The sequence below is a fragment of the Malania oleifera genome, chromosome 1 (assembly GCF_029873635.1).
Source record: "Malania oleifera isolate guangnan ecotype guangnan chromosome 1, ASM2987363v1, whole genome shotgun sequence".
NCBI lineage: Eukaryota > Viridiplantae > Streptophyta > Magnoliopsida > Santalales > Ximeniaceae > Malania > Malania oleifera.
Genome location: NC_080417.1, coordinates 128,264,795 through 128,278,420, shown reverse-complemented (window position 1 = coordinate 128,278,420; position 13,626 = coordinate 128,264,795). Strand labels below are relative to the sequence as shown.

Genomic DNA, 13,626 nt, shown 5'->3' with positions numbered 1-13,626 from the left:
TCAATTAGTTGACTTGAACTAGCAGCTTGGTTTTAATTCACTTATAAATTTAATTCTTAAAAAATATTGTATTTAACTGACCAGATTTTCAACTTAATTCATTAAATTAATGTTATTTTGTCAATTTATCTTATCAAATTGAAAAAAAAAATATAATATGATCATTTTATTACTTTTCTCAATAAACTTAACAATTAAATCATAGTTAAACGACAGAAGGTTCACTTTTCTCATTGTTGAAAAACTCAAGGTGTGTTGTTTGATTTTACCCTGGTGAGAAATTATTAGGCTAAACTATATAATAATCACATTATATTTAGACGGTCAATCAAAATTTTGAATTTTCAATACTTTGCAATCGATTAGAGCAATGCTTTGCATATACCTTTAACATTTGATTTCCTTAAACCTATGTTCGAATAGGTTTTGGATTTAGAGTTGTTTTGGATTTGGAAAAACTGTAATATAAATTTATATTAAAATTTTTCAAATCCACCCGAATCCAAATCCAAGGTCGGAAATGCATGTTTTGACAAGCATGCCTGTGAAGCCTAATATGATCTTATTTTACTTGAAGCCCAATTTATCTGGTTTAGCCTAAAGCCCACTATTCTAGACCATCCCTGGCCCAACCCAGCCCCCTAACTCAACCTAATATCGTAGGCCTATCCTACTATACTACCACAGTCCACTACTCTATAGCCACAGTCCTTGCTCCCCACTACCCAACTGCACCCTAATGCTCTAGGGTTATACCCGCAGTAGAGCTGGAGGAAAAAATATAGAGCTGGAGGAAGATCCTACTGAGCATTAATTGTAGAAATATATGAGAATAAGAGAAGAATGAAGAGAAGTCGAGGACAAAAATCAGAGAAAAAACTCAAAAGATGCAGTGGAGGAGAAATAAAGAAGGAATCAAAGAGGTAAGCACCTTTAATTTCTCGTGAATGTGTTTTGATCACCTTTGGCTTGATTCAATATGTGGTTGATGTGTGTGTTGTGATTGATTCGTTGTCCTACACATACTTACCCATTCATTCACATAATATATAAAAGAGATGTATACATAGGAAAAATATGATCATTAAATTCATATTTGGGATAATTCATATTTAATTAATGGCTCGACTCTCTAAGTCCCCAGTAGAGTGACCAAACTGTCGCAACATCCTACAGAAAGATCCAAAATGGCGAGAAATAATAATATTTAAAGTTTGATGGAATCGTCACTAACCTATTATTTACCTAGGTGTGGCTAACTCACCTAACTACTACTTATTGATTGGTCTCTAGACTAATCATAGGTTAAGGAACCAATAGTCTTGATCTGCTTTTACCAAAGTCGAGATCGATAATTCAGTTATACGAGAGAAAGGTACTAACAGTCCTGCACACCTGTTTTACGAACGGTACCTAATTAACTATAAATTATCCCTAAACAAATTCTAATGGTCTTTAATTAACTCCTTAATAAAAATAAAATATAAAATAAATAAATAAATATTAAAAAAATAAATGTGAAAAATGGTGGGATTTAGGAATGTCTAATAAAACTTTCAAAGGAGGTGATCTTATAACGTAAACCCCTCTCAAAACTAATATAGGCGAGATCTAAAATAAATTTTTATTATTTGTTTAATCATTGAGACACACAAACATAAAAATAGAATATATATATTATCACGACGACTTGGAGAGGGGTCCTCGGGACCGCGAGGTGATAAAATATGATTTTTAAAAATTTTGAATTTGGAGTACTTGCCACTAACCTATTTTTCTTTGTGCAATTATAACACCTAATTATTACTCATTTGATTGGTCATTAGACTAAACCTAAGTCAAGGAACCGGTACGTAGTCTTGATCTGCTTATACAAAAGAATCAGGATCGGGAGTTTGGTTATTCGAGGGGAAGGTATTCACACCCCTTACACACCCATTCAATGAACGGTGCCTAATTAATTATGAATTATCCCCAAATTGAATTTAATAATCTTTAATTAACTTCTTTTAAAATAAATAAAGAAATAAATGTATAAATAAATCAGCAAAATTAATAGGAGACTAAAAATCTTAGTGTGATTTAGGAATGTCTAATAAGATCTCCAAACGAGGGGATCTTGTTAGATAAACCCCCCTCAGAGCTAATACAGGTGCGGTGTAAAATACCACATTGCACTTTTTAAAATCATAGGGACGCACATAGGGAAAAACTAGGGAAAATTATTAAATTATAAACAAAAGAATCTTTAAAAATATTCCCAGATTTTTCAAAATTGTTGTAGAAATTTTTGGAATTTTTCAATATTTTTCTAAAATTTTATGGGATTTTTAAAGACTTTTCCCCATTTATTTTGCCTCAAAAATATTTGTTCTTTTTTTTTTACCTTCAAAATATTTTTTCCTGATTTTCCTTAAAATTTCCTGACTCTTCTAAACTTTTTCCTATTTTTTATTATTTTTCTCAATTAAAAAGTTAATAAATAATTAATTAAATAAGTAAATAAATAAAAAATTAAATAAACCAGTTTGGCTGCTCTAAATTGATTCAACCGGTTCAGGAAGTGGGAGGCAAACGTCAATCTAGAATGGTGACAAGTAACAAAATTTATTTTCTTTTTTTGTTTATTTTCTATCAGGGGGTGACATCATGTTGATGTTACTCTGCCACATGTGCCCTCTGAGTCGTTTGGACAAAAGGAAAAGGATCGCTAACATGGCACGATTTGGGTCGTCTAGAGAAAATACAGATCAAACGGTCAAGATGCAACCACGTTGCCTATAAGAACTTTGACCAGATTGTGCCAAGTGTCACCCTGTGGTTGTGACACATGACCGATTTTAATAATTTTTTTATTTTTTTTATTTTTATTTTTTCCTGCCCGAGGGTGACGTCATGCTAACATCACCCCTGCCACGTGTCACATTCTGAGTGGTCCGGACGAAAGCACCGGGATTGCTGACATGGCATTATCTAGATCGTTCGGAGAAATCACAGATTTGACGGTCTAGATGTGCTAAGTCACCCCTTTTAAAACTTGAACCAGATTGTGCCATGTGTCACCATGCGGTGGTGACACGTGGCCACAACCCCTTTTTATAAAACCAAAATTTCCCTCTCCTCTCTCTATCTCTCTCTTTTCTTTCTCTCTCCTCTCCTTCTTTGTTTCTTTTCTCTCTGATCTCCCCTTCTCCTCTTACGTTCTAAAGCTCTCTTTCTCTCCTCTCCCTTTCTCTCTCTTCTTTTCTCCCAACGAAGTGTTGTGGCTTACGAGATTAGTCAAAGAGTTAGGTGTCCAGTAAAAAGGAGTTCGGCTGCAGTGATATAGTCAAAGCGCCATCTACTTGGTGAAGAATCGGGTGTACCATGCGAGGGCAAAACTCATTGATGTGTAACATCACAGGGTCAGGGAACTACTTGCTTTAGGAGAACTTCTACTTGAGAAGGTTTATATGTCTGACAATGTGACTGATATGCTAATGAATTCGATCACAATGAATAAGCTCAAGCATTGCTTGGACTTAATCAACGTCTCCAGGTGCTAGACGGGAGACGATCCCAAAACTCTCGGGTTGGTTCAATTTTTAAAAGAGGTAAATAGGGTTAAACGGAGTTAATTTTTCTAATCACTTTTACAACAAATTTAACAATTACCTTTTTGTCCTCAACAGTCATAATTTTCTCCTTTTCTACATATATCTCCTTCTTTGTTTAATTAAGGGGTGATTAGCAAAAAGGATTAAGCCAAAACTCTCTCAAATTTTCAAATCCTATTTTGCTCATACTACTCTCATACACTCTCATACACCTATTCCTTGATTATCCAAGTATTGTGAGAGTTCTTAGAGTGCTTGTGATCCATTCTAATTTGCTTAATACTCTCACTTGTATTGATTGTTGATTGTGTTTGATATTGAGAGTTAAGCAAGAGTTTACCCACGGATTTAATCTAATAAATCTAGTGTCGGGAAAACTCAATGGCTTGTAGGTGTTTGCATTCACGTTGCAAATTACCTTAGCCCATTTCTTTGTGTGCAAAATCATTTTTACAAGTTAGGATTCAAACATCTCTTGTGCATAGTAAATTAAGAAAATATTTTTGAGGTTGTTTGAATAACCTTGCTAGCATCTTTGAAAGATATTGAGATATTATATATTGTGTTTCAAAGAAAAACTAGTTTATACACTCCAGTGCTTGCTTGAGAGTAATCATTAGGCTGAGTGTTGATTGCACACATTTACATCACTGAGCTTATAAATTCCTATATTATTGATGTGCATTGATTGATTGATACTGGTACAAATCTGCTTGTTGGAGAAGCATACACTTTGTACGCTGTTTGTATTGTATTCATTGATTGTATTCCTGGCGTGGGCCTCAAGAGGGAGACTAGCCCTGTTGAATAGTTCCAAATTGGCTTAAACCTAATTAGGAAAGTTAGGTGCACCATCCTGGTAAGTTGTGGTTGTAGGTTGAGGTCAGTCCTGTGAATTCACCTGTTTGTAACCAGTGCCGCTCCACCCATTAAGTGAGCATTAGTGGAATCATTGTGCTGGTGAGCCAAGGCGGGGATGTAGGCAGCACTGACCGAACCCCGATAACATATCGTGTATGAATTTTATTTTTCTATAATTTATTTACCGCACATGTATGTTATATAGTGAATGCTGCACATGATTTAATTTCCACATGTTTTATTTATCTGCGCATTTGGAACTGTATAAATAGACCCTAGGTTGTGGATATACTGCTGCTATTTTGTTTAACCAATGAAGAAAGTTTAAAATTCCAATTCATCCCCCTCTTGAGAATACACCAAAGCTAACAATTGGTATCAAAGCCTCGTGGCATTGACTTAAGAGTTTTTGCTAAAAGATCGAGATGACTCACATTGGTGTACCCCCATTCAGAGAGGGACTATCACCTTCCAGTTCCTCCTTTATTTTGTGGTGTTGATTACACCATCTGAAAAATTAAAATGAGCATATTTATAAAATAAATCGATTGGATGGCCTGGCGGGTGATTGCAAATGGAATTCATATACCTTTGGATCAAAATGATATTAGGTTAATGCATACGAATTCATATGTCGTGGACACGTTATATCTTGCATTAGACTCTAATATTCTTGTTAAGATTGTGGCTTGTAAAAGTGCACAAGAAATTTGGGAAAAGCTGGAAAGGAGATATGGAGAAAGCAAAGAGAAGGAGATCACTCCTCCAAATGCTCCAAGCTCATATGATCAGGAGGAGGTAAATCATGGGCTAGTAATATCAATAGACACTAAGGCATATGACTCTTACTCTACCTCATTTACTGATGCGTGCAATAATTCATGTGATGATTCTTATACTGAAGCTTGTGATATATCATGTGTTGAATCATCTATTGAACTTTGTGATAATACTACTGATATTGCATGCAATAATTCGTGGCAAAACTATTGTATTGAATCATGCAATGAGATTTATAATGAAAGCATGTCCTCTCCTGAAAAACTAGAAAATACTTTATTGAAAATGCATGAGGTTCTAATAGTTAGGATGTGTAAGCATAAAATAATCTTGAAACAAGAAAATAAGAAGGTGACAAAACAATTAAAAGAATTGAAAGTTTATCATACCACCTTAGAAAAGAAAAGGATTGAAAAGATATTGAAAATTATCTGCTTAAGGAAAGAAGTAAATGATTATTCTGAAGTTTCACCCAAAGTAGAATATGAAAAGAATAATCATAATAAACCCCTAAAAGTCAAAATAAATAAATTTTTCAAAAAGAGTTCATATTATAAGTCTCACAGTCATACGTCGTCAAATAAAAATAAAACAAGTAAGCATAATATGTCACATGCTTATAAATTTTGCTTATCTTGTAAAATGAAAAGGCGTATACAACTTAGAAATGCTAGAGGTATAAAAAAAGAAATGATGTGGGTTATTATGAAGGCAAACTCCGTAGGGTCTAAGGAAGATCAGATTCAAATAGAAATTATATAAATATTTTAATTTTCTCTTTGTTCCTAGGTTTAGGGGTAGTGATGACCAAAAGGCTAGGAAGTGGTCTTTGCTTAAAATGTCAAATCCTAGTATGCACATTCATTATACATTATCATTACACACTAAGATCATTAGAAAATCTAGCCAATATGAAATTTCAAATAAAATATCCAATCTAAACTTAACAGGAACACATATCATAATGATTGGATAAAATATGAAAACATTGGCTATTACATAATTGAATGAAATCCACTTCCAAATGGACAAAGCATTATTTGCTTAGTAAATAAGTCAAATTGCTTAACTCGTGCTTAAATATGATCATCTAAAGTTAAGCATACTTTGTCCATTGCACAAGTTTAAGTTTTAGGAAATGAATCCTTCTAGTTAAACATCTTATCCTAAACTCATCTTGAAAGCCTAAAATGCCTAATGAAATGTTTAGCCATCACTCTAAACTTAAGCACTAATAATTATCAAGTTCCCATTCCATCAAGTGCTTATTTAAAAGACATCCCTTCTCAACCAAATTAGGGGCATCCACTAAGGGAATCAAGTCTTCATCTAGTTATCATAAAATTATTTTCTTCGTACTTGAAATATAAAAATCCTCTATTTTGGTTCACCATCCCCTCCATAAGAAATCTTTACCATATCACGATCACATTCAGTAAAGATTTTACCTATTCCTTTGTTCATATCCTTGCTCAATATTGTAATCATATTCAAAGGATACTTTCCATTCTCCGAAGAGCATTGTTCAAGAAATTCATACTCATAAATGCTCTTTGCCTAAGTGGTTGGACATATTCTATTCCATGAAAATATCTTGAATCACGTCCACTCATAATGAATACTCTTTGAACATAACATAAATTTTAATCTTTCAAGAGTATTATTCCAAAATTCCTTTTATAAGCTCTCAAACATTAAATCAAATCCATTAGAGTTTCAACTTTGTGAATTAAGTTAAATGGCTAATATGATTACTATTGGTTGCAACTAAGAAACCTATGCATAAACGAGAAGAAAGAAAAGCCATTTGAACTTGTGCCTCTCTCACGTACTAAGATTCATAAAAAAAGAGGCAAGGTAGGCTTATGACCTTGAAAAATACTGTTTGTGACTTTTTGGTCCGATAAGCCTAAAGAATTCATCGTCAAGATTAAATCATTGAAAATCTTAAGAACATTGGCCAAAATATTTAGAGATGAAAATGACATAAATGGTTAAGTGCATAACTCAGGGGGAGCACAAATTCTTTCATGGTTATATAAATTAAAATGCTCTCCTTTTATGTCTGTATGCCTTTATGACAACAACACTTTAACCTACTATCCGTAGTGTATTAAATGCATAAATTCTTTTATGGATGGTAATTGTATTTTTATCTTGATTATAGCATGAACTCCTTGGGATATTCTAAACTGCTATTGTGCTACTACCTGTTTGCATGCTTAGTCTAGAATGCCTCTTACATGACGGATGCAGTTGATGTGTATTACACGCTGGTAGTGGTTCTAGGTTCTCGTGTGCCTTGAACTAAATTATAAATTACTTGATTGAACCTATCAGGTACATGTTTTATGGAAAAATGTCTGATTTACAAATGGTATGCTGCCGAAATTTCGACAGGAATTTTTCCAAAATAAAAATTTGTACAAAGATGATTATGATAGAATAAATGTTGAAATCTTTTTGAAAGGATAAGTGAAAACTAAATGAAAATAAAATTTCATCCTAACATAATATCAAAGATTTAGAAAGGCTCAATCCATCCCTATAGAAAGTGCATAAATGACTTATATGCATCATTTTGCTTTTTGAATGTTGAGGCTCTTTTGAAATTTCTGAACATTGTATCCTGCGCTCAAGGTCTTATGATTTGATATGGAATGTTCTTGAGTCATAAACATTGTTGCATGCCTTAATATATACTCTCTGATGCATCTATGGTGTATAGGGATAACTATACTAATCAAGTGACAAATGTAATTGACAAATACTGAATATAGTTGATTTTAAAGATTTGGATTGATGGCTTATGATACTAGGCATAATGAAATAATTCTCTATCTAGTATAAGCAGTTTATTTCATCTATGCTATAACTCAAATTGATAGGGGGGGCATCTAGAATTAAGTTATTACCTTGTTTTTCTCACCCATATGTTAAGCTTAGATCTTGAATGAATTCATTGTGGCATGTGCTAAAATGTAAAACTCTTACTGAAAATCATAATTTGAAATATGTTATTTTGCCTCTTTCATTTGTCATGTCATACGATCTTGCATGTGATTGATAAATTTTTAGGATCTATATGGTTGTCCTATTATGGTTATCTTATGAAATTATGCCTAAGTGCTAAACCAGAACATTGATGCTTGCTTGTGCCTTATTTTAAAAGATCTCTTTTCAGCAAGCAACCCCCAATATGGTTTTGCAATCATAAGGGGGATATATATTTACTTATATATTTTCATTTTTGGCAATAAATTCCTTCAAATCAAAAACTCTTTACCTCTTGCCATATTATTATTATACATATATATTTTTTGTAAATTGCATAACTGGTTCGATAACTTCACATATAAATGCATGCGAACTTATTAGACTGTGTTTGTGCTCAAACCAACTATTTGCTATCATATGTCGTGTGCTTTAAATTCAAATCTTCCACAGGTCTTATGATATGTTTCAATTGCAATGGTTTGTATATATTTATGGTCTAACCTTATTTTCACGTCATTTAAATCATTTAAATGGCCAGTTTTATTGTTTGTGTGCTTGATTGCTGAGGTTATCTTTGTCATTCATTTTGCATTGTATGACAATTCTATCTCTTGAATGATTGAAAGTTATACTTCTATTTTATGTCTTGATGATACTAGACTATTTGAGTTAGTTATTTTGGATATTTGTAAATTTGAACTCAATCAAGTCATTTCTATATAGACATGTTTTTGGGAAATGCTCTAGTTTCAAACGGCATGCTGCCAAAATTTTTAAAGATTTCCCAAACCATATCTTGTATATGAATGATATTTTCCTCTTATTTTCTTATATATACTTAAATGTTTATCTAGGCCTTTTTTCTATTGCCAAAAGGGGGAAGTAGACAAGTATTTATCATCATCAAAAAATGGGAGATTGTTGACCCTATGGATCATACCCTGTTTTGATTATGACAAATACTCTAGTATTTAATGTCTACCGAGTTGATAAGTAGGTTTATTTTGACAATATCATATGATGGCACTCATAGACTCGAAATAAAATGAAGACCCGAAATGGTTTTTTTAATCGTTGTAATCTATATTTCATTATGTTAGGTCTATAATAGTAATATAGGAAATGGTCTGTAATAATTGATGTACATCATGCATGTAAAAATTATAAAGCTCAAATGACCATAGACAGATTTCAGCCGACTGACGCTAGGTTTTTAGGCTTAATTGAAACGCCTAGACCTTAAAGAGACCCCAGGTTCTTGCACTTACACTTAGGTTAGTCCCCAATATCACATACATTATCAGGGGAATAAATTGAATTAAATAAGGACTTAAAGGGCAAAATTGTGAGGTTTTGGGCGACCGAACCCCTAGCGTTTAAAACACCTAGCGCGACTGAACCCTTGACCAGTCAAAAGGTTGACTTGGTTTCGGGCGACTGTACCAATTTGAGCGTAGCGTCCTCGGGTGACCAAACCGCTATTCTAACTTTTACCACCAACTCGGCAACTTGAATTTCACGTTCAAATTTGTCTTGGGCTACTGAACACATGAGTTCGGCAAACTGAACTCAGGACCAGGTGACCAAATCACAATTTTTGAAATCGCCTTTGGTTCGGCAAACCGAGCCCATATTCGGGCACCCAAACTTCAAAATAAACTTTTTTTCACTGTCTGTTTGGGCGACCCAATTTCAGGTGAGGCACCCAAAACTCTCGGGTTAGTCCAATTTTTAAACAAGGTAAATAGGGTTAAGCAGGGTTAATTTTTCTAATCACTTTTAAAACAAATTTAATAATTACCCTTTTGTCTCTAACGGTCATAATTTTCCCCTTTCCTATATATATCTCCTCATTTGTTCAATTGAGGGGTGATTAGCAAAAATGATTAAGCCAAAACTCTCTCAAATTTCTAAATCCTATTTTGCTCATACTACTCTCATACACACTCATACACTTATTCCTTAATTATCCAAGTATTGTGAGAGTTCCTAGAGTGCTTGTGATCCATTCTAATTTGCTTAATACTCTCACTTGTGTTGATTGTTGATTGTGTTTGATATTGAGAGTTAAGCAAGAGTTTACCCACGGATTTAATCTAATAAATCTAGTGTGGGATTTCAGTAGCTTGTAGGTTTTTGCATTCACATTGCAAATTACCTTAGCCCATTTCTTTGTGTGAAAAATCATTTTTACAAGCTAGGATTCAAACATCTCTTGTGCCTAGTAAATTAAGAAAATATTTTTGAGGTTGTTTGAATAACCTTGCTAGCATCTTTGAAACCCTAGATTGATATTGAGATATTCTATATTGTGTTTCAAAGAAAAACTAGTTTATACACTCTAGTGCTTGCTTGAGAATAATAATTAGACTGAGTGTTGATTGCACACATTTACACCACTGAGCTTATAAATTCCTATATTATTAATGTGCATTGATTGATTGATACTGGTACAAATCTTCTTGTTAGAGAAGCATACACTTTGTACGCCATTTGTATTATATTCATTAATTGTATTCTAGACATGAGCCTGAAGAGGGAGACTAGCCCTGTTGAATAGTCATAGATTGGCTTAGACTCTCTTAGGAAAGTTAGGTGTACCATCTTGGTAAGGTGCGGTTGTAGGTTGAGGTCAGCCCCGTGAATTGACTTAGTTGTAACCGGTGCCTCTCCACCCGTTAAGTGAGCATTAGTGGAATCCTTGTGCCGGTGAACCAAGGCGGGGACATGGGCAGTATTGGCCGAACCCCGATAACATATCGTGTGTGCATTTTATTTTTCCATAATTTATTTACCACACATGCATGTTATATTGTGAATGATGCACATGATTTAATTTCCACACGTTTTATTTATCTACGCATTTGGAACTGTATAGACAGACCCTAGGTTGTGGATATACTGCTACTATTTAGTTTAACTTAGGAAGAAAGTTTAAAATTTCAATTCACCTCCCCCTCTTGGGAATACACTAAAGCTAACAGAGAGTTATAAAAAAATATGTCACTAGTCCTTAAGTAAGTCAGCCTGCAGGAAAACCGTCGATGGTTTTCTTGAAACTATCGACGGTTTGACTACTTACCAAACCTCTTTTGCCCGTGTAATGCTCTCAGTTGTTTGCCCTTGTAGGAAAACCGTAACGGTTTTTCTAAGACTCCCTGAACCGTCGACAGTTTGGTCCATTGCCAAACCAATTTCCCTCTTTTCTTTTTCCTTTCTCTTTTCTTTTATTTATTTCTTATTTTCTTGGTTCGGATTACTACAAATATCCTAGCAAGAATTTAAACATCTTAGATGCTAAAGCCCATCCCTAAAATAATTATAATATTTCACCTTATTTAATATAATTAATTTTAATATTCCGTTCCTATTTAATAACTAGCGAAATGCCTTTACCATTAAGATTTAATCATTTTTCCGAAGTTTTAGGTCGCACCTTGAGTATTGAACCCATATGTTGTGTGTATTTTGTAAAGACTAGGAATAGCAAATTAATGAAACTCCCACTGCCTTTACTGTTAGTTTTGGTTTGGGTCAACATTGGCATGTAAATTAATCAACGCATCACCAAAATTTCTCTCAAACCCATAGCAGCTTTAGTATATGGCAATTGAAAATCATCAAAAGTAAAAACAAAATCACTTTCAATTCTCACATATTGAGTTCATCATGATCAGTACCTAACCCAATTTCTCAAAACACATCTGCAAAGATCTTATTACCAAAACATTAGTTTTCAACTTTCAAATATTAATTTCAGACTTGCAGAGGCGGCCAACTTATATGAACCACAGGCCTCTCTTTCCATGTCTCCACGTACAAATATTATATAAAGAGCTCAAACCCTACACCAAATTCCCACACAACACTTCAATTAATTCTTCTTCAATTCTCCATTTTGTTCTTTGCAACATATATACAGTACAATGGCTTATCATCACTTGGCCACATTCTTGCTCACCTCACTCTTTCTTGTGTGCTCATGCAATTTTTCATCTTCAGAAGCAAGAAAGCTCTTCGCCAAATACCCTAGCCCTCATCTCGCCAACGAAGATCAGGTTTTAGGATCGCTACCAACTACTGGAGTTCGACCCAAACACACCGGCATTGATCGGGTTTTAGAACAATCAGTTCCTAGTCCTGGAGCTGGCCATCATTTCGCTGCTGGCATCGATGAGGATTCCAGGTCGGTCCCGAGTCCTGGAGCTGGCCACCATTTTGATGGCATTGGTCAGACTTTCGGAATATCAGTGCCAAGTCCTGGAGCTGGACACCATTTCAGTGGCAATGGTCAGGTTTTCGGAAACTCGGTGCCGAGTCGGGTTGGCCACCGTTTTGATGGCATTGGTCAGACTTTCGGAACATCGGTGCCGAGTCCTGGAGCTGGACACCATTTCAGTGGCAATGGTCAGGTTTTCAGAAACTCGGTGCCGAGTCGGGTTGGCCACCATTTTGATGGCATTGGTCAGACTTTCGGAACATCGGTGCCGAGTCCTGGAGCTGGACACCATTTCAGTGGCAATGGTCAGGTTTTCAGAAACTCGGTGCCGAGTCGGGTTGGCCACCATTTTGATGGCATTGGTCAGACTTTCGGAACATCGGTGCCGAGTCCTGGAGCTGGACACCATCTCCGTGGCAATGGTCAGGTTTTCAGAAACTCGGTGCCGAGTCGGGTTGGCCACCATTTTGATGGCATTGGTCAGACTTTCGGAACATCGGTGCCGAGTCCTGGAGCTGGACACCATCTCAGTGGCAATGGTCAGGTTTTCGGAAACTCGGTGCCGAGTCGGGTTTTCGGAATATCGGTGCCGAGTCCTGGAGCTGGGCATCGTCTCAATGCAAATGGTCCTGCTGGAATTGATCGGACTCAGGAATGAGTAGAATGAACCCAGTACAAGTGCTGCTGGAATTGGCCACTAGCTAGTTCCATATTAATTATATGCAATTTAATGATTAGTAAACTCAATTGCTTGATACAAATTATGTAATGTCTGCATTGAAAAAGGATTACTACCCTTTACGTGATGGGTATCATACTTACTTACATTAGATATGTACACCCGAATGTATGAAATATAAATAAACATAATTGATAAAGCAATATTAATTAAGTTTCAATAATTTTTTCGTACATACAAATATTAATCTTAATTTCTCTGAAGTACACTTATGAGCTTTTTTTTTTTGTGGATAGATCAAAGTCATGAAAATTAAAATTTTTGGAAGTGCATGGATGGTGCATGGACGATGCATATTGCACAAAGCTTAACCAAATTAATTATTTAATAATAATATATGAAATTCAAACTTCATACAATCCTTTTCGTCCATGAAGAAAATATTAATGCTGGATTAATTAATAATTACCATTGTATAATTAATTATGAAAGGA

General features: G+C 34.8%; 1 protein-coding gene across 1 annotated transcript; it reads left to right on the top strand.

Annotated features, from left to right (window-relative positions):
- Window positions 1–12,160: 12,160 nt before the first annotated feature.
- Window positions 12,161–13,111, top strand: LOC131148945 (uncharacterized). Its single transcript, XM_058098927.1, has one exon. It carries the CDS (start codon window positions 12,161–12,163, stop codon window positions 13,109–13,111), a length of 951 nt encoding a protein of 316 aa, XP_057954910.1.
- The last annotated feature ends 515 nt before the right edge of the window (window positions 13,112–13,626 follow it).